We start from the raw sequence: 22,035 nt of genomic DNA on the forward strand, positions 1-22,035 counted from the left end.
AAAAAGCACATATGATGTGCACTTTTTATTTATCATGCTTGCATGGGTGGACTATGGGACAATGGGCCCTTAGGCACAGATATACAAAGGGCCCCACCACCTCTCCAGCATAGGAGCAGGACACACAGACTCATATTGTGTCTCCTTCTGGTTGCCTTGTGTTGTTTTTTAGTCGTTTGAGTGTCTTATTCAGGTATTTTTGCATCTCTTTAAGGTCATTTCAAGAAGACGAAGAAATACTTTATAAATCCCAAAAGGGAGATTCAATTTTTTTCACTCTGTTGTCACACACACACAGACCCAAAATACGCACACATCCACAAATAGGACCTATACATGCATTAAGTTGAGAGATGTCAGAGCGCAGTTGGGGGTTCTGTGCCTTGCTCAAGGAGGCAAACTGGCACCTCTCCAGTGACCAGTCCACACCCTATGGACTGAGCTACTGTAACCCAGGTCCTGGACTGAGTCTTTTTGGTCATTTTGTGCCACTTCATAGACATTCTGTGTTGATTTGTAGTCATTTTTGTGTGTCTTCCTAATTGTTTTGTAGGGTCCGACCGATATGGATTTTTTGGATATGGATCCGATATTATGGAATAAAAAAATCCGATAACCGATATATCGGCCGATTAAATTTTTACATTTTTCAATTTAAAAAAACCCTGAAATACCTGCTTTTGATGGCTTAAATATAGTTCAAACACTCGTTACGAAGATATAAATTGAAGGAAGAACATTTTACTATTTTCCAATACTTTTATTATCAGAAATTGTGTGGAACAAGCAGCTTATGAACAATTTGAACACAAAATAAATCAAAAATATGATGTGCAAAAAGGCAGTAAACCTCTGGGAAATAAAATAATCATGTGAAGTCTATATGAATTAAGACATTCACATGTATATTCACAGTACCAGAGTTCTTCTTATTATTGCCAGTTTAACAGAGGTAGGTTATAGTGCAAAACGTAACACAAGGACATCATTTCTAAGTAAAACACCATATTCCCTGCATTTTATTAGTGATGAAAATATAAGTGTTAACATCAGCGTCAGTTGGCCCAACTTTTGGCCGTTTGCCGATTATTCTCTAATGGCTATAATCGGTCGGCCGATAAATCGGTTAATTTGAGTGTCATTTTGAAAGTAAAGGCCAGGAGGGGCTCTGACACTGTGGGCCCCTGTGTAGGCCTGTTCACTAATCCTTCAAAGCATGCTTTACTGAAAATTTCCATCTGTTTATTAGGCACTGTTAAGGAACCTTGAACGGTGCCATGACAAATCTGAGAGGGTATAAGATGGTTTAAGAGATGTGCAGTAAAGAATATATGTTTCTGTTACACAACATTAAGTGTATGTTTGTTCTACTGACTTTAATCTAAATGTTGCTTTTCTTGACTGGATACTGTCACCATGTTCTTCAAAAATCTTTCAAATGAAAGAATCTGAGGAGGAAAAAACCCTCTCTGGCTGCTCACAACTGGTGTCACTAATCTGTGGTAAGGTGACAAGACACTGCTTCATTTCAAGGAGTCGAAACGGTTGGGATCTCCTGCTATAAAGTGTTGGATGGAATAATAATCGAAATTCAGGGAAACTGTGCCATCTAAAAATGTGCAGGTGCACTGGACTTTTTGTCACATGTAAATAAATAAGCATATTTGATTGTCGCCATTGTCTTGTATTCTTCATACAACTGAAAATAAATACAATGGGCATCACTGTCTTTTTCAGTTCATTAAATGCAACACCTGCTTCAAGAATGAGACACTAGACAGGTTGGATGAATGGTTACACACTAGGCCTAAATAAACTCTCAGTGTGTGAGGCCCTCAGATTAAGGTTTTTTGACTCTCTTGTGGCTTAAACCTGCATCTTCACATACATTTGAATTAAAAACTACAATGCAAAAAAGGTCATGTTGGGGTAAAGTGGAGTAACCTACAGTTTATGAGGAGAGTAAATGAGCTTTATTTTATTAAATTAAAGTAACATGTTGAGGTGTGTGTGCACAATTTAAGGCCAAGACAAGCCTGCAGACTTTTAACTTTTTTATCATTGGATCATTTGTCAGTTCCATAACTAACTGAGTATAACAGTGGTGAAATTATATTGTAAAGAACTTCATAAAACAAAACAACTCAGATGGGAGAATTAACAACTAAGTTGTTAATTGTGATAATTTGCTCTCTTAGGGATCTGAACTCTGCATAGCAATGCCACCTCTAATGAGGCAGGGTGAGGACACCGGTGGCAAATTTTTATGACAGTTTCTTTGTGTCACCTGCAGAGCCCTCAGTCAGCATTGGGTCCAGCCTAGTTAAATAAAACACTGGCTTGTAGAGAAAGATAGTACAGCATTAACAGCATTATATCTGATGTTTTCAAGATTACATTTGATCCAGAACTGTATTTACAAAGTGCACCACAAATATGTTTGCAGTGTAGGCTTACACTTTAAAAAATATATTTTTTCATAATTCGCACACTTTTTTTTACAGTGGGCATTCGTGTCATCGAGACCCCGCCCACATGATCCGAACAAGCGATCCGATTGGCTCTACGTCGTGACGTTTGACGCCCGTTTTTGTTGTGGAGCGCGCCAAAGACAGTAAACGTAGAGTGGAAGTGTTCAAAACTCTGAAAGTATTAAAAACACAGCTTGGAGCTAAAGTCACAGTCAACAGGAGACATGGCCTCAACAAGTAAAGCTCCGCCACAGACCAGGAACTTACCGTGGTGAGTTTAAAGCCGCTGTTTATCGCAGAGAGGTTGAAGTCGTTGTTGCTAGCTAGCTAACGTACCTAACGTTATAGAGTGAAGATAGCAGCGTCGTTGTAATGTTAGCTTCTCTGGTATTTACAAATAACGTTAGATATTACTCATACTTGTTAAACGAATATTAAATCTTGCGCTAGGTGAGCTTCTCTTCAATTCGGCATACACATGAACCTGTCAATGCGTCAGGTATTGTCGTGTTGCCTCTTGAACCAATTGACTCATGGGAAATTTAGCAGCGTCTACTGTGACGAAATTACAAAGTTGCCAGCTTATTTAACATATAAGTGCACAGTAGACCTACATAATATGTATGCCGATTTGAAAAGTGGTACTCAAAAATGTAAAATCTTTATTAAGATAAAGCGTCTTGCATATATATTTAAACTTATACGTAAGATCGTATTAAATTAGACAAATTCTTAATGAAGTTCGCTCTGTAGTTTACACCAGTATGCAAAGAATGATGATTTTCAGGGTTTAAAACATGGTATTATTTTTAGCTATTTATGTTTAGTGATCTTGTGCTGCATGCATGTGTTGCTAGCATTTGTCATTGAGCTGTTGCAAGTATTTATTATTTAAAACATCATTAATGGGTGATGTGTTTTCTGCTCCAGGGTTGAAAAATACAGACCACAGACACTTGATGATCTGATCTCACACAAGGATATTCTAAGCACCAGTAAGTATATGAATACATAAATACATAACCCTCATTTCCAAAACTAAAGCATCACACTTAATGGTACATAAATATGAATTAAAGATAGATAACTTTGCTTGCTGTCTATCAGTGTTTCCGATCCTTATCTGTGATGTAACTGTATTAAATTTGACCAGTGCTGAAGCCAATATTTCCTCATATTTCAAATTAACATTAGAAAGGACCCAGTCAAATTCAGACGGTTAATTTTGTCCGTGTTTTCATCTCTTCAGTCCAGAAGTTCATCAGTGAGGACAAGCTTCCCCATCTCTTGTTCTATGGCCCCCCTGGAACAGGCAAAACTTCCACCATCCTCGCCTGTGCCAGGCAGCTGTACAAGGACAAAGAGTTCAACTCCATGGTGTTGGAGGTACACTACAATTAATCATCATGACAAGCATTTGGTTTGTTGGGATGTGAAGGCTTCCACTTTTCTTTGCACCGCAGACTTTGTGGTTCTTTGATTTGATATTTGACTCGTTTTGTTTTGCAGCTAAACGCATCAGATGACAGAGGCATTGATGTTGTACGAGGTCCCGTTCTGAGTTTTGCCAGCACCAGGACCATCTTCAAGTAAGACTAAAAATCTATGTTCTTCATGCTCTTTTCTTTTATCTACAACCCATAATAGCAAAGGAGATTATTTAAACTGCTGCCTGCCTTTTTGTCCGTGCCTCTTGTCCTCCAGGAAGGGCTTCAAGTTAGTGATACTGGACGAGGCTGATGCCATGACCCAGGATGCCCAGAATGCATTGCGGCGAGGTAGGCCATCTGTTCGGCCGGGCGTTGCCCACTGTGAGCCACACGGCTCACTGAACAGCCAGACAATTTGGCTACTGGTGAATTACAGCATATCTGCTTGCGCACCCTGATATTCATTCTAAAAAGCAACACCTATCAGAAGATTTAACCGTTGATTGAGTTAAACTGGAACACTTTTACCTTTACAGACATGTAGTATCATGGTGAAGTAACATACCTATGACATGTAGGAAGATGTTGTCAGCAAGGATTCAAAATCATTTTAAATGTTTTAGGTTTTAACAGCGAGTTGTATGAGAGGACTTTAAGAAGACAGGGACATGTCAGAGCTTAACTTGTGTTCATCCCGTTCTCATCCCACTCTATCTCTCTGTCTTTCCCTCAGTGATTGAGAAGTTTACAGAAAACACTCGATTCTGTCTGATCTGTAACTACCTGTCCAAGATCATCCCGGCCCTGCAGTCTCGCTGCACCAGGTTTCGCTTCGGCCCGCTGTCCCCGGACCAGATGATCCCTCGGCTGGAGCACGTAGTCCAGCAGGAGAGGTGAGAAAGTGTGTGTGCTGTGAATGTTTTCTTCTCCATCCACTGCTGAAACAATCTGATGTGGAAGAGATTTAAAGATGCTGTGTGTTGTTGTTTTTTTTTCATCAATCATAGTGATACAAAACATGTTATTTTATCATCAAAAGAAGTTGCTTTACGACACAAAACAAAAAGGCACTCTTATTTCTCGGCCGGTTTTCCCAAACAGTTTTGTTACTGTGACAGATAGTGAGGAAAAAGTGAAAGGTTGATTTTAGAACAAGAAAAATCCTGTCCTCTTTAAAAAAAAAAAACAGTCAATATGTTAATGGAGAAATAGGGCTCTGTTTGGGTTAGTCACAGTAAATCAGTACCAGTAGCGTAAAATCAAAGAAGCCAATCTACAACATTGTCCATTTATGGTATTTTTACAAAGGTATCGCAGTTTGATAGTCATATAATTTTGTTTAAAGATGATGCCTGTCACAAATTGAAACTGTTAATTGAAAGAGTGATTCTTTTGTGTGTTAGTATTGACATAAATCCAGGTGGGATGAAGGCCATTGTTACGCTATCATCAGGCGACATGAGAAGATCACTCAACATACTGCAGGTACGACCAAAAGCTCACCATCATTGTGCCTCGTGGTGGAGCGTCGCTGTCCTCACTGTCACTTCAGTGTTTTCATTCATGTGCTAACTGTGCTCCACCTGTGTGATTTCAGAGCACCAGTATGGCGTACGGGAAGGTCACAGAGGAAAATGTGTACATCTGCACGGGTCACCCCCTCCGCTCAGATATAGCCAACATCCTCGAATGGTCGCTCAACAAAGACTTCACTGCAGCGTACAAGCGTATCCTCCACATTGTCTTGTAATTGCAGTAAATATTACCCATGCTATACTTGTTTTGCATGATTTAATTTGAAGTTTGGGGATTTGATTGGCTAAACTCATCAAAATGTGAAACAAGACGCCCACTAACACCAGCTCAGTTTGTGTTGTTGCAACTCCTTAACATTTCCTTCACAGAAATCCTGGAGCTCAAGACTTTGAAAGGTTTGGCCTTGCATGATATCCTCACTGAGGTTCATCTGCTCATACACAGAGGTAAGGACACTGCAGTTTCTTCAATGGAAAAAAACAACATTTTGTTTACAACAGGGTACTGTGTTATTGTGTTAACATTCTCTGAACCCATCGGCTGTATTCGGCGTCTGACTTCCAGCAGACGGCGATACAGCCTCTGGGGGCAGACCCCAGATTTTTTGGCATTCCGGTTTGATTTGGGCGGAGGAGGTGAATTTCCATTTCCGACTTCCGTTTATATATGTTTATATATAGTAAATCTGCTGAACCATTGCGATGGATTCAGAGTTTGCAGTGACGCCAATTATGTTCCGCCTCGTTAGTTCACCGCACGGACCGTTTAACCTGGCAACAACTGCAGCCGGCTCAAACGTGATTGGTCAATATCACGCGGACTACAAACAGCCTACAACCGGAAACCAGGGCTCTTCCGCTCTTCTTCCGGAGGCAAGATCTCCGGGGTTTGCCTACAGACTCTACATTCACTGAATGTAGAGTCTGTATATAGAGACTACTGTGTTAAAGGTATACAATGCAGGAATCATTGGTTGCTACTCGAACAGTATCGCCAGCGAAAGTGAAAGCCAGGGATTCACTCTCTGTCTTTGTGTTTGTTTGTTTTCCGCATTGTGTCCGCAATTTTCATAGCTTAGAGCCATAGCTTAATAACCACAGTAAGCTGTGTGGGTGGTTTATGTGTTGACTGTCACATGACTTGACTGAGGCTTGTTTGAGATGAAGTGCACCTCACTAGGAAAGTGGGCACGATCAGACAGCAGGGGGCAGCAAAACAAAGCTGCAGAGTGTACAGAGAGTCACAGAAATATTTACATCCTGTTAGAGCCATCTTTAGGCTGCCTGAGGTTTGCAAACCAAGTATTAATATCAACCATAAAACAGAGTGAATCTTCATTGCAGAAACATGAGACTAATGGCTGATTTAGGATTAAATATTAGAATTAAACAAACTTTTCTACAACACATGATGTTTGTGTCAAAACTAAGAGCCAGTCAGCTGTTTGATGAGGCGTTTCCCATCATGTCCTACGTGTTTGCAGTCAGATGCTGCAGCAAGTTGGGATCAAATTGGACACACATCACACCGGCATGCACTGTGAGGTTACTGCCGGTGATCAGTTCTGCACAGGCCTGGCTCATCATGAACAAGCCTATTATTTAGCTGGAGAGCCACCAGATCTGTGTCTCAGATAATGACCCTGCTGAATAATGGAAGTTGCTTTGTTTGAGGGTTTGTTTGTGTCGATCTTCAGTAGTTTGGTGCCAGACAAATATCTGAATTAATTTTCTCTTTGTCTCCCCTCCAGTGGACTTTCCTCCTGCCATCCGCATTGGTCTGCTCATCAAGTTGGCTGACATTGAGTAAGTGCCATAACTCATGCTTATTTACATAAACTAACATTAAATAAAAGTTATTGAAACATCCAGATGTTGACAGTTATCGTGTGTCGTCTCCTCAGACACAGGCTCGCTTCAGGAACCAGTGAGAAGATCCAGCTCAGCTCCATGGTCGCAGCATTCCAGGCGGTCAGAGACCTCGTGGTCAGCGAGGCCTCGTAGATACAGTTACCACTTTACCCCACAATGAAACTCTGCCTCTTGACCACAAACCACTGGTGGAGAGAAACGTTTTCACCAATTTCTTGGTGACCACCATCACTGATCTGGCATGATTAAAAAAAAAAAAAAAATCGATGGAATCACTTGCTTATTTAGAGAGAGAACAGATGCCCATAAGTGTCCACTGCACTGCAGAGTTTATGTGCAGTGAAGAAACGAATGCTAGCAGCCATCTTAGTCACACATCTGCGTACAAGCTGAGCAAAATGGAAAGCAGTTGTTTGTAACAAAAAAAAAAACATGCATCCTGTGGGCACTGAATACGAACTCAGAAAGCTCTAAATTTAAGCACCAGTGCAAGATCAACCCACTGTCACAAATTCATGCATTGGAAATGAGGTAAAAAAAAATGTCAGTGAACTGTAAGAACACACCTTGGACATGTACATTCAATCTGTTTATTAAAACTATTTCCTATAAGTCCAGTTTCTGTTATTTTATATGAACAATTACTATGTGCAGATACAGTACAATAGTAGTGCATTTGATAAACACAGAAATTAGAAATACATTTACATGATATTTACACAATAAATTAATAGTATAAAATTGTGGTATTTAAGTAAACTAAGCACGTGAACATGGAGTTTATGCATCATCTTACAGTAGTAGTGCAATAAATGAAACCCTTAATATAGGAATGTTGCATCTAAAGTAGATTACAATAACAGACGCTTCTTGTGCTAAATTGAGTTTTGAAAACATCCCTTAATCAGCAACAAAGGCATTATTCTTATGAGAGTGCGTGACAATCACTTGCTGTAAATGTCAGTTGTTAAGGTTCCTATTTAACCCTCCCACTCTTCGTCTGAGGAGCAGCAGGTCTTGAGGCGGTTGGGGATGTTACGGTAGGTGAGGTACTTGAGGATCCTCTTGGGGAGGGGCAGTGGCTCCATCTGGTGTGTGGACACCGAGTGGCGCAGGATGGATCGGCACAGGTGGCACAGGCTGGGCACAGTCCTGGGCGCGTTCCAGAACCTCACGTGGCCGTCTCTGGTTCTGTAACGAGAGGGGATGATTAGTGTTAAAGTTATATGTTGTCCACATACAACTTTAACATGCAAAACTAGAAAAAGATATCTTGCTTACACTGAAAATTGCAGGTGTATTTAAGTTATAGATTGTTAATTTTTTTGTTTAAGTTGAAACATTGAAAGTAGTTGGAGGGTTATTTAAAGAGAAAGAAATGACAGCTGTTGACATTTCAGAATAGAAACACAAAAATGAAACAAGCAAATCAGTACAGGACACTGAACTGTAGGTTTCTGTATTTGCATTTCTGTTGGATTTTTCTTTCTTACATTTATGAAGCCAGAATCAGCAAATGTGTGGCACTTTTCCTCATGAATTAATAGTTGAATAATGTGTCTGATCAGTTATTAAAAACTGTAAATTCTTGAGTAATTGACAGATAATTTTAGCTTGGTTTGTGTTTCGGTTAAAAAAGCATGGAAGTAGTTTATGGATGTTCTTTTTCATCATGAAACAGGTTGTTTTCACACCTGGTCCTTTTCAGGCCTCTAAACGGACTCATAATAGTGACTCAGCATTTATTTGTGCACATGTACACCGTATTTTGGACCACCTTGGAGCTGGTCTGAGTTCGGTTCGCTTCAAAGTCCACACTGCAGTTCACCTAACGTACACTGTGAACACAAAGCGCTCCAGGTTCGCTTTCCTCTCTGTCATTACCAGGTTTCTGTACCCATCCTTATTCAAAACACGAGTGAAGCTTGTAGAAATGAAATAAAGTTTGCAGCGGCTGCCCGTGCCAGGAAGTGCCGAACACTGCAAGTGTGTGTTCCACCAGTCACCGTTCTTCAGGAAACAGCCCCACCCCTCAAGAATTCTTGGTAATCTGAAAAGTCCTACCCCTCTACTAGGTAGTTTTTTCAGGGAAAGTTTCGGGTTGGGGGAAATTTTTTTCCCTGGGTAATTTCGGTGGAAACGCGACAACGTTTTTCAGAATCCCAGGTAGAAAGAATAAAAAGTTAAAAAATAAAAGTTCCTGTGGTGGAAAAGGGGCCATTGTGTTTAGCCCTCTAGATCACATGCTATTGCACTGGGACGCCTGAAAAAACAGATGAAACCACGTCAGCCTTCCCTTAGTCCACTTTTTGGTGCACTTTCAGTGGACCAAGTTTGGTTTGTTTGAAGAGGACTATGTGGAAACACCCTGAGTCACCACTGTGACTCTGCTGAATTCAGCCACCACCCTCCACAGGCTACAGCAGTTCTAAATCCACCTTTAAAGTCTACAAGCAGAGAAAGTTTCATAATCGATGCTTTCAGATCTTTACCCTGTGGCGACCACTCCCCCCTGTGGATGGTATTTGCAGCAGAGTCCATTAGAGTCTCGGTCCGGTCTCGTCTGCATCACCATCCCTTTCTGTCCCGGCTCCCAGACCCGAAGAGCTCTGCAAACACAACAACTGTCTCTAATCATTCTGTACATGAGGGGTGCTCAAACTTTTTCCTTTAGAGAACCAAAACTAAAATATAATGGTTGTATTGTATTGTTTAGATGCAAAATGGTACTAGGATCCCAAGTTCCTTTTATTCTAATGTCTTTTGTCTGTGTGCTGCTGTCTCTTCCTCACTGGCATAAAACTGACTTCCTGTGCAAACTGTCAGTATGAGATTTGAGATGGAGCTGTTAAACCACTCACCTGTCGTCAGTCACCATCGCCAAGTGTAAACCGTTGGGAGAAAACTGTATTGCTGAGATTTGATTTTGTCTGTAATCTTCAAAGTAGTCACTGTGGATTAAACAAACATATTGTAAAGGAGTTTTTAAGAATATTGCTACATACAAGGTGGCTACAATCCTTTGTATTCATGCCCTCGATGTTAAACTTCACATATTAAAACAATAAGTAAGATGGGGTGTTTTTGAGGTACAAAAACAGGTTGAGCAAGACACAGGACACACCTCCAGGCAGTGCAACAGATGTAAACGCTGATAGTGACAGTATAGGATGGGTTTGGTTTCCCGCAGCATTTTTTTTTAACCCTCTTGGAGCTATTTTGACTTTCCAAGTGAGAACTGGCTTCAAAAATAAAACTCAAAAAGCACAAAATGTATTTGCCAACAGTGTGAGGGGTCAGGATATCAGTTTTAGGAGCACACATGCCTTTCATTTACAACATATTCAAGACATTTTAAGACTGAAATCCGAGTGTAAACTTACACCAGAGTGGCCAGTTTCTCTGCAGTGTATGGGTCCCAGAGGTCGATCCACCAGCTGGAGCCGCTGAAGGCCGCGGTGGCGAGCACCGCCCCATCAGGAGAGAAGTCACAGGAGGACAGGAGGTACAAGGTCTTGTGGGTCCCTCCTGTCAGGTTCCTGATGAACGTATACGAGCGCAGACTCCACAGACACACCATCTGACAGAGGTAAAAAAAGGGTTAATGAGTCTTTGTACATTGCAGTGAGGGCTGTTTTTAATTAGGAATATTAATGTAGGTCAACTTAGGACCCAAAGTCGTTCTGCCCCTCGGCAACAACTGCAGACGTTCCAGAAATACTACAGCTCAGATTCTCAAGTACACTGACTCAGTGCCTGTCAACAGGACATGCTCCAACATGCCCCCAAGCAGTTTAAGGTGCGATTGTGATCATAAAAACTGGTATTACACAATGTTAAGCTGCCTGGTGTTCTTTGCAAATGATAAGGTGACATATTAGCCGTTTGACAGGAATGTAAAGCACTCCCCGGTGCTCCAAATGTCTCCACGTGAAGAGAGCAAAGAATCAAATTGCAAAACACAGGAGCAGAAGAAGATAACCAGGTCACTGCATGTTTGAGAATGACAGACATGGCCAAAAACACCTGGGAGCAAACTCTGCACTGGAAACAAATGTCTTAAACGCTACATGTGATGTAGTTAAACAGGCTCGTGACCAGACATTTGTAACGCCTGAAATTCTCTTTAAATATTTGGACAGGTAAAAGATCAGCCAGGAAAAGCCTTGAGTTACAAAGGAATACACTCTCCCTTTCCCTTTTGCTGTGACACTGCTGTGGCTCCCATTTCTCTTGATTAGAGTCCACCTGTGGAAGCTTAAACTGATTGGATTTAGAAAGGCACACACCAATGTTCTGAAACTATTCACGATCAAGAAGCATGTAAAAGCTGAAATTCTCTGGATATTTATATCACACAAAAATCAGCATGGGAAATGCTGAGGAGGAAGAGTTAAACAAAAAGAAACTCTGTAGTTAATCAGTCCAGTGTCCTTTAAACATGAACTTGACGCAGGATTATGTTACAAAACTGTCACTTCTTGGCAGATGAAATCACAAAGTTGTGCAACAGATAAGAGTCCCATTCTGCTGAGCTGAGATGCTGAATATTTGATTAACGATTACGGTGGGAAATGGAGGAGGAAAAGGCTGGATAAAGGGGAGCTTTGTTCTGTCAGAATGATTTTGGACGGTTTGGAGACTTTGGGCATGAAGAAGCATCAAAAAAGTACATATAAACAACACATGCACAAATAAATTTATATAAAATAAAATTCCTTGGGATTATTCAGTCTTGCAAATGTATGTGCTTCCGTGTTTCAACGTCTGGCTTTGCCTTAAATATGAAAGATATAACTCACTCTGTCAAATCTGCCGACAGATGCGATCATGCTGCAGTCTGATGATACGCAGCAGCAGCTGATCCAGTCTTTATGGCCAGAGAGCACTTGCACCTTTTTACCTGCAAGAGACAGAATAGAAGCTCTGATTAAACGAGGCAGAATATAAAAGCATCACTGGATATTAAAAAAAACCTTTTGCACAATCAGCTCCTGAAGAGGTGGAGGATGTAACTCCTCGTACGTGTGTTAACATGAACATCTGTTTGCTTTAACCTCTTGCATTCGAACAGGTTTAGTTCAGTTGGGCTGCGCAATGACAAAACACAGAGGCGAAGTGATAAATACACAGAAGCAAAAACAGCTTGAAAGCTTAGTGCCCTGTATTTAAATATAAAGTATAATGCACATCATGAGCCTTTAAACTGATTTACAACATTCCAGGCAGCCTCTGATTCCGGTCAATATCAATGCAGCATGACATTGAGTTTGCAGAGCCTTGAAACTGGAGACTGTGAGATAATAATACCTCACAGTGAGCATTTAATGGCTTTATGTTTGACCAGGGACGGTTCAGTGCAGGTGCGTTCAAGCATGCCGCGGCATTTAACAATTCAGTCAGCTGCAGGAAAGCCTTGCATTTACGAGCAGCGTTGTCTCTGAACCAAAAACTGGCGCGTACCTGCACACTGTGAAAGCATAATGTGACATTAGTAGCTTCATGCAAACTAAAGATTTGAGCTGGAAAGATAAAAGTGAATATTGTCTGGTTTCTCTACAACAATACACAGAATATCTTTGAGTTGCAGACAAAAAAAGACGTTTGAGGACGTCATCTTGGACTTTGGAAACACTAATAGACAATTTTCACAACATTTTTACATTTTATAGAGCAAACAACTAATCGATTAATCGAGAAAAGTTGCATGTGTACTTGATTTGTGAAATTAGAGCGCTAAATATGAAGTTCAAAAGTCAGATTTTCTCTCATTTGTTTAAACACACCAAAAGACCAGGTTTAAAAACAGCCTGATGATGATGTTTAAAATGTTCTGGGATGTATTACCAGTCTCAGTGAGCTAATTCTCCTACTTTATTTGATTAAATGAAACCACTGGCTGCCTGAGAGGTTGGAAATCAGTATAAAGGCATATGGTATTGGGACCATTAGGGAAATGGTGTCCACGGCAATGAGCACACATGATAGTTTATGGGCAAAACATGCAAATATACGGACAACAATGTAATAGCTCTATAGGAACATCCACCCTAAATGTAAATAACTGCTGCTTATTCAGACTATTTACTCCTGAAACCCTGTGTTTGCTTTGCTTCTCGATAAGTAAGCACACACAGAGTCATATCAGCAGACTGTTTGTGAACGCCATTCAAAATTATGTTAGCACAAGATGAGGTGGAAACTTTAATCTTCTGAGAACTTGGAAAAGACTTGACTGTATCGAGGGTTCAGTGTTTCAAGTGGTGTGTCTGGATTTTATACTTGACTGTTCATACCTTTCTGAGCCAGGTCCCAAATCCTCAATGTCTTGTCCCGAGAGGATGATACGAGTGTGAGCGTCCCGTTCTGGGGGAAGACCAGGTCCCTCACAACACCTTCGTGTCCATGCAGATCAAATACAGCATCACCTGAATGCACATAAGAAGCATTTTAAAATCTGCCATGACAGACTCGTCACATCTGAATACAGCTCTGATAAATAAAGGTCTCACCTGTTAACACGTTCCAGATTTTGATCACCCCGTTCTCCAGGCCCGTGGCCAGAAGCAGGCTGTTTTTCCATTTTGATGATATCTTAGCCTGGCGTGCCACCGCAGCTGATTTTGGGGGTCTGGGTCCAAAAGCAAGGCCCCACACTGGATGACCACAGCTGAAGCTCTTGTCTCCTCGGTCGATGTCTCCATTCCGACCATCTCTGTGGGTGAGAAGAGCATCAAGTGTGCAGATACTATAAAAAACTCATGTAGGTGGTGTGGAGCTGGAGCTGGTGATTAAATGATGCTGCCTTTAAGTGCTGTTGGAAATGTCATAATCAGGAGTACAAGAGAGGTAAACAACCAAACAGTGAGGTAAATACAACAGGAAAGACTGATTTTTCTGGCTCTTATGTTTTAACTTTAAAAAAAAGAGAATAAACACTTACAGTTTCAAAAACTGTCCAGTATCAAAAACCAGCATTAAATGTTGATCAGATTCAGGTTTTTTTCTTTGATATCATTTTCTGATCGTACTTTAGACAACTTTTTTAATTAGGACCTATATACAGGTATCATATTGGCACAGATATTGAACATTTTCAAACACACCCTCAGCCCAAGTGAACACAGGGAGCTTAGAGGAGAGAGAAATCCTTTCTTGTGAGGAACATATGGTACGGAGACTGTTTAATTGAATGTTTAATACTTAATGAATACATAAATAAATAATTCATATTTTATATTCAGATATTTACTCATCTTTTTATTATCTCTTGATTCTTGTTATTACTATTATTATTATTATTATAGATATTTTCATTATCATTATCATTATGGGTTTATTGCTTTTATTATTTTTATTGTATTTACTTTAATTGATGGGTTTTTTTTTTTAGCTTTTTTTTATTTCTTATCTTATCTGTCCTCTCTAAAATCTTTTTATATCTCTTATCTAATTTTATCTTAACTGTTTGGCTTTCTACTGTGTGCAACTATGATTCATAAACATGCAGTATTTGTACTATACTATACTATACTATACTATACTATAGCACTATAGATTTTATTTTAATCGCCCCCATCTCCACAGACGACTACCACAAACTTCTCCAGAAGATTGCAGTGCTGGAAACCAAAATTCACCGCTTAGAAGTGAACGTGGAAGTGAATGGACTATGTGGAAACGTCAGCACTTTGCTATCAACTCATAACAGTGGATGAGAGCTTGCTAACACACTGCAAATAAGCACCAATAAGACTATCAAAAAACAGGAGGGCTGTGTACTGGGTAATAAATCTACAAGTGGTTCTCCACCCTAAAACACTCTTGGTGCAAAGCCTGAGAATAAATCACTTCCTTGTGAAATGGGAGGACGAGTAACAGGCAGAGCCCAGCGCCCTGAGGTTTGTGATGCAACCAGCTGGCCTGCATCTCCATCCAGGCAGAACGCCTCATCAACCCTGTATTCAGCAAGACACGTCCACAGACAGCTGCAAAAGGGAGAACTCGCAACAAGTCTCTCCAACAACAACCGAGTGTGCAGCTGGAGAACAGATTTGCTCGACCGACGCAGGACCCTGGATCTCCGTCTGATGACTTAACCATTTATCTTCACCCAACAAGCTACTCAGAAAGTAAAAGGCTACAAAAAAAAAGCCAACAACTTGGCCTCGAATTCTGATGGTGCCTTCGCTGTAAAAGATGTAAAAAGCATGTGCAGTAAAAACACCAAATTACTCTGTTTTCCCAAGGATATGGTGTCTGACTTGGCAGACAGAGTCCTGCATATCCTGGCTGCACACCCCACCGTAAAACACATGATACTGCACATAGTGTCAACTGATGTTGCAAAACAACAGTCTGAAATCCTGAAACGTGGCTTATTGATTTACTAACACAGCTGTCTGAGTGCCAAAGTGTTTATCAGTGGAGTAAAGAGATTCAGCAGATTGCTGGCACTGAACACCTGGCTCTCAACTGCATTTGCCGCTCATTCATTGCATTTTATTGACAACTTCAACTTTTTCTGGGACTGGAGATGTCTTTTAAGACAACAAGGACTAGAACTGTTCACCTCTAACCTACTTTCAGCGTCACCCGTCTGTTCCCTCTGCTAAGGACAAGATACAAGAGGAATCTAAAAAGAGAGAAAGACATAACATGACGTGGCAGAAACCTTGAGGAGGAACTATCTCACCCCCCAACTGAGGAGAGCTCTGATCATGTGATACATCAGAGCAAAGAGTTTCCACCCTCCTCACCAATACCAATGCCTGTGAGGATCTACCTCCTTCACCCCCTCAAACTCATCCACTGCTGGTACCTAACTTTTCTCTCCCCGAAATCCCCCTTGGTGTCCAACTCCACCAGTTCTGACTCAATCATCTCAGTTAAGATGGCAACCAACCTCCCCTCCCCCCACAACAGCCCCATCCTCAGCCTGACAGACCTGCCTGTGTACAAAATGCATCAAGCTCTAATTAATATGTACAGGCTGCAAGGCCAGTGGTACTCATCACTCTTTCCAGGACAAGCCGGGGCCGTATGTGCCGATAGATTCCTCAGTTATGACCGGTAACAGAATAACAATGGTGTATCTGCTAGGAAACAGGAAGCACTCAACTGATTCTGCATATCAAATTCAGTATCCATTCCTCATCAGCCGCAGTCTGTCCCCTAAAAATAGGCAGATAATACTCTTAACACATTGAAACTAGATTTATTAAACATCAGGTCTTTGGCAGGAAAAACATTTTTAATCAACTGATTTTATTATCAAGCACAATCTTTATTTTATACTCTTCACTGAAACCTGGTTAGACCAAAATAACAGTGCAGCTGTTGTTATTGAGTCAGCCCCTCCCAACTTCAGCTATATGGGTGAGGCTACAGTGGATAAGAATGAAGGTGGAGTTGCCGTTGTGTTTGAAGACTCCCTCCAGTGCAAGCAGATATCTCATGGAAACTTTGCCTCTCTTAAAAAATGTGTCTCTTCAGCTGAATTCCTCTTCTTGACCTTTGTTTTTAATATATACAGGCCACCCAAATGCGGTGAAACCTTTTGATAACTGCACAGAATTGCTGTCCATAATCTGTTTTGACTTTGACTGTGTGTGAGTTATTTTTGGTGACGATGCCAAGGACAGAGGGACTAAAGAACTGTGTTGTGTTCTTGATAACTGTGGACTGACTCAGCATGTGACGGAGCCCACACACAATAAGGGGCACACTCTGGGCTTCATTATCTCCAAGGGTCTGAACATTTCTGAGGTTGTGGTGACTGATGTTGCTCTTTCAGATCATTCCTGTGTTTTCTTTGAGAGTGCTATCTCTGTGCAAACAAAGGTTCAAACTGAGTTAACCAAAAAACAGTGTGTTGCTCTCTTAAGTCTCAGTCGATGATAATTTCAGTTCTAAAATCACAAATGTTATTGATGCCACTGCACCTGCTAAGGTTAAGGTCGTGTCTGGCAAGAGAAGATCTACATGGAGAAATGCCAAGCTGGTCAAAACAGAAATAAGAGAATGTCATGAAGCTGAATGCAGGTGCTGGAAAACAAATCTCCAGGCTCATTATGACCTCTACAAAGAGAGACTTTACAAGTATCGTTTCAAACTTCTTCTCTGATATCGTTTCCAAAAACAATAATAATGCACATGCCTTGTTTGCTTCTGTCGACAGGCTAACAGTAACCTCTAAACTGTATCCACCAGGGCCTGCAATAAATTTGTCTCCTTCTTCACAGACATAATTCAGAGAATTAGACAAGCAGTTGGTGCCTCTATATCTGGTACAAGTTTTGTGTTGTCCCTGTACCCACCTAAAATCGATTCAAATACCTTGACACAATTTTATCTGATCAACCAGAAAAATATCGAGGACATTATATAACATCTCTAACCCTCTTCCTGCTGCCTTGACATCACCAACAGGCTTTTTCAAAAATGTCTGCATGGCCTTACAACTTCTACAAATTGTAAATGAGTCTCTTCTCTCAAGTGTCTTCCCACAGGCCCTAAAAATTGCAGTCATCAAGCCACTCTTTCAAAAGAATAATCTAGACACGTCACTACTGAACAATTACAGGCACATATCAAACCTCTTGTTAAGTCCTAAAGCTGTTTTTTTTACCAACTGAACAGCTTCATGGCACTAAATAACTGTTTTGATGTCCTCCATGCAGGTCTTCAACCACACCGCAGCACTGTTACTGCTCTTTTTAAAGTCTTAAACAACATCCACAGACAGTGACAGAATTTCAGTCCTGCCACATTTCACACAGTCGACCACAACACATTACTAGAATGAAATGAAAATTAGGTGGGAATTACAAGCACAACACTAAGCTGGTTCACTTTCTACTTAACGGATAGGCACTACTTTGTATCTGTAGGTAATTACATGTCTGAGCATACAAAAATGACAAGTGGAGTTCCCCAAGGCTCAATTGTGGGACCTCTTCTGTTTAACATCTATATCCTTCCAGGCAGCTGCAGCTGATTCAGAATGCTGCTGCTCGAGTCCTCGCCACGCCCAAGAACACTCCAGTTTTGGGGTCTTTACACTTTTTACACTGGCTTCCTTTCTGTAAGAGAATCGGCTTCAAGATACTACTGTTGGTTTGTAAAGCACTGAATGGTTTAGGGCCCAAATTCCTGATCTTTTGTTACACTATGAACCCTCCAGACCTCTCATATCCTCTGGGACAGGTCGGTTTTGTGTCCCCAGAGTTAAGACTAAACATGGAGAAGCAGGGTTTAGTTTTTATGCACCACATCTCTGATACAAACTCCCAGAAAACTGCAGGTCTGCATTAACTCTCACTTTTTTAAAAATCAAAGCTGAAGACTTATCCGTTTGCTGCTGTCTTTGATTTAACCTTTTTTTTCTACTCGATCTTATTTATTTATTTATTTACGTTCTTTTAATCATCTTTTTTGTTCTGGAACTTTTTTGCTTCTATCGCTTCTGACAATGTTTTACATTTATTTAACAGGGACGGTGCACGGCTACTTAGCCGCACCAGTTAGCTATAAGCTAATTTTCATCTGTAGTCCCTGGGCAGGAAACAGAGAATAATTTCTCTGCTAAAAACCCAATTACAAAATAGAACATATTCATTGCACAACGGCTCCAGCGATAACAATGGCAAGACAACACAATATCATGTCATCCAACAATACAACTACAGTGCTAAGACACCACAACATTTGACCCCTGAGGCAATATGTGATTTGTGATGGCCTTTATAAATTTAATTGAATTTAACAACAACAACAACAGTATAACTACAACATTTACAAGATTACAAGATTTCACAATGTTAGATTAAGTGTTTGAGTTCATGTGTGATGGGGACATGATGGAATTTCTCCATTGTGGGATCAATAAAGGTGTACCTTATCTTATCTTATGAATGTGTTGACTTTAGCCATGATTTTATCTTAAATTTAAACCGTCTTATGTCACTTGGTACTGGGATCCAATTTTTAGATTCTTGAGTTGCTGTAATTAAATTATATCTTATCTCCTCTTCTCATCTTTTTCACGCCCTTTTGACACAAGCCAGAATGTACAAGGGACACGTGAACGCATCACTGTTGGATTACAGTCCAGGTAAACCTACTCAGAGTCCAGAGGCCAGGCGACCACCCACACGATCCCGTGTCCCATCGACCAGGCGAACCAAGCTCCGTCCGGGGAAAAGTCCACGCTCCAGGTCTCGCATCCCGCCCGGCCCTCCAAGGACGGAGGTCTCCTAGTCTTCAGCTCCAGGATCAGAGCCGGGTCGGCCGCTGGAAGAGGACGGAAAGGCACCGTAAATTAAATTAAACGGTTGACAGATTCACCCTTCACCGCTGACAGCAGCTCGCGTCCCCTCATTATCCAGCGTCACTGCTAGGTTGTCGGGTCGCCTCTGGAGGTTTCTCCGCTGCCTCGTCACGGAGCGTCTCGTGGCAACACACCAGAGCTTAGATATTATTCACAAAACAGTGACTTACGTGTTTGTTGAAGCTCCGCGTTGGTTCCCGTGGAGCACATCGTCTCTGTCTTCACATTCTCCGCCTTAAAGTCCTGAGTGTGTCCGCCTTGTTGGACTCCAGCCGTCCATCTACATGAAGGCAGAGTGCAGTGAAATGTGTGTGTATGTCCCCACAGAGAGCTGCGACCTGTCTGTTCCTGTGATACACTGTTTGCTATGTGAGAAATGCGCGAGAGCCAAACAAAATGTTCAGCTGATTTCCGGTTGTCTGAGTCACTTTGTGTCATTGGCTGCAACGTCGTCACGTTTGTTTTTCTGAATTACGTAACCTCCAATCAAGCCACGCCCCCTACGTATATTATAATACGGGATTAAAAAAATCTCTTTGATTTCCACCATGGGAACATCCTGTGACGTCATCTGTAATAAATTTGCCCTTGAATATCTAATAAATTTTATTCTAAATATTTTTGTTTGTTTTTCAAACAGAAATCACCTCTTAAAGTTTTACCTTTTCTTCTCAAATCACTATTTTTATTTTTCTCAGTTTATTAAAAGACAAAAAAAAGTGTCAAGCTTTTCAAAAATGTTACAATTTTTTTTTAATATACTATTTTGGTTTTAGCTGTGTTTTTTTTTTATCTTGATGGTGTATTCCATTTTATTTGTTTCATAAAGCACTTATCTGTGTTTTGAAAAGTGTTATACAAATAGTTTATTTTTATTATTATTTTCAGCACATTTATTCATTTTAATGGTGATTTTTTTTTATTGTAAATAATTTAATGATTAATTTTACCTTTTACTGTACGTTTTTGTGTCTTTACTCTTTTCTTTATCTTTTATATTTTATTGCTTTTAAACCATACAAATAAAATCTGTTTATTGATTTATTTTGTTCGCTTATTTTTATGCAATCATCTTTAAATACTGTCATTAATTACCCTTCATATATACTTATGTCAGTCATATTTTTTTTCATATTTTTTACCTGATGTTTTGTAAGTGTTAATTTTGTCAACAATAATAAAAAAAATCAGTTGAAATTAAGACAGTTGTTTTATATTTTTTTGCCAAGATTCCAGTACTTTAAAAAGATATCAAAATGTCATTATAATACAGAGAAAAGTGTGTTAAATGATTCTTAAATTTACTTCATATGCTTATCATAACTATATTATTTTAACCACAGGCGTAAATATAGACAGTGCAGGCATTGTGGTTGTGCTGGGGCCCGTGGGGTGGAGGGGACCATAGAGAACATGGGCCCTTGCTGAATGCCATCTTGATACCTGTGTTCAAAGAGGAATGATAAAAAAGAATGGTCCTAATTTTAAAATGGAGCGATTTGCTAAGTATATCCTCGATATGGGAAAAAAAGGCATCTTGGTGTAATTTATTCTTAGTTTTTTAAATAGTCAATAGTTACCATGCTTTTCCTACATAAGCTATACATTCTGTAAATAAACTACAGTTACATCTTGACCTATCTTGTATTTATTGATTTCTCAGTCCTTCAAATGAGCATTTAAATATTTCATGCTGGATGGTGGTTTAATGTTTTAATGTATTGTGAAAGTACTTTAAATTTGCCTTATGTTCTAAAGTTGAGTGCAGTCAAAAGTGCTATAAAAGTCTTGACTGATTATTTTCTTCTCATTAATAAAACAAAGAATATTTCCATTTGATTAAACCTTGCAGCTGTAAAAATGGCATACTGGTGTTGAATATTCTACTTAATAAAAAGATGATGTGCATGATGTACTTTGAATTAAGTTTTGTCATTCACTTAAAACACTCTTTTATTGGGGCGTCGGTGGCTTAGTGGTAGAGCAGGCGCCCCATATTCAAGGCTGTTGCAGCAGCAGCCTGGGTTCAACTCCAACCTGTGGCCCTTTGCTGCATGTCACTCTCTCCACCCCTCACACTTGTCTGTCCTATCAAATAAAGGCCAAAAATGCCCCAAAAAATAATTAAAAAAAACACACTCTTTTATTAAAGTTAGGGAGCCACTGACTATTATTTTCATACTCATTGAATCATTAAAATGTTCTTAATCGAAACAATTTGAAGGATGACAAGTCCAAATTGACTGTTTTGTCTGAGCAGCAGCCCCATGATATTCAAATTGTAATCACCAAGACAAAAGAAATCCATCAAAACCTGATAACTGAGATGGAAATGTTTGGTACGTCTGCATGAATTAATATTTAAATGATTAATGAATGACCACTGGATGATAATT

At 40.2% G+C, this 22,035-nt stretch overlaps 2 protein-coding genes across 2 annotated transcripts; one reads left to right on the forward strand and one right to left on the reverse strand.

The window, feature by feature from the left end:
* The first annotated feature begins 2,588 nt into the window (after positions 1 to 2,588).
* Positions 2,589 to 7,920, forward strand: rfc5 (replication factor C (activator 1) 5). Its single transcript, XM_049578619.1, has 11 exons — positions 2,589 to 2,742; positions 3,402 to 3,466; positions 3,721 to 3,857; positions 3,981 to 4,060; positions 4,176 to 4,249; positions 4,635 to 4,794; positions 5,305 to 5,386; positions 5,499 to 5,628; positions 5,806 to 5,883; positions 7,188 to 7,242; positions 7,341 to 7,920. Exons 1-11 carry the CDS (start codon positions 2,696 to 2,698, stop codon positions 7,438 to 7,440), a joined length of 1,008 nt encoding a protein of 335 aa, XP_049434576.1. The 5' UTR covers positions 2,589 to 2,695; the 3' UTR covers positions 7,441 to 7,920.
* Positions 7,885 to 20,092, reverse strand: wsb2 (WD repeat and SOCS box containing 2). The gene is made up of 9 exons (XM_049578556.1): positions 19,810 to 20,092; positions 19,434 to 19,602; positions 13,821 to 14,023; positions 13,605 to 13,736; positions 12,111 to 12,211; positions 10,692 to 10,888; positions 10,170 to 10,259; positions 9,801 to 9,917; positions 7,885 to 8,499 (listed from the first exon to the last, which is right to left on the reverse strand). Exons 1-9 carry the CDS (start codon positions 20,075 to 20,077, stop codon positions 8,289 to 8,291), a joined length of 1,488 nt encoding a protein of 495 aa, XP_049434513.1. The 5' UTR covers positions 20,078 to 20,092; the 3' UTR covers positions 7,885 to 8,288.
* Between the last annotated feature and the right edge of the window lie 1,943 nt (positions 20,093 to 22,035).

The sequence above is a fragment of the Epinephelus fuscoguttatus genome, linkage group LG6 (genome assembly GCF_011397635.1).
Source record: "Epinephelus fuscoguttatus linkage group LG6, E.fuscoguttatus.final_Chr_v1".
Lineage (NCBI taxonomy): Eukaryota > Metazoa > Chordata > Actinopteri > Perciformes > Serranidae > Epinephelus > Epinephelus fuscoguttatus.

Excerpts from the sequence above, each read along its gene's own strand:
- rfc5 (XM_049578619.1), top strand. The coding sequence starts at position 2,696 with ATGGCCTCAACAAGTAAAGCTCCGCCACAGACCAGGAACTTACCGTG. Across the intron at positions 2,743-3,401 it reads CAGACCAGGAACTTACCGTG|GGTTGAAAAATACAGACCAC; the intron begins GTGAGTTTAAAG and ends TTTCTGCTCCAG. Across the intron at positions 3,467-3,720 it reads CAAGGATATTCTAAGCACCA|TCCAGAAGTTCATCAGTGAG; the intron begins GTAAGTATATGA and ends TCATCTCTTCAG.
- wsb2 (XM_049578556.1), bottom strand. The coding sequence starts at position 20,077 with ATGACACAAAGTGACTCAGACAACCGGAAATCAGCTGAACATTTTGTT. Across the intron at positions 14,024-19,433 it reads GCCTGGCCTCTGGACTCTGA|AGATGGTCGGAATGGAGACA; the intron begins GTAGGTTTACCT and ends TCTCACCCACAG. Across the intron at positions 12,212-13,604 it reads TTGGGACCTGGCTCAGAAAG|GTAAAAAGGTGCAAGTGCTC; the intron begins GTATGAACAGTC and ends TGTCTCTTGCAG.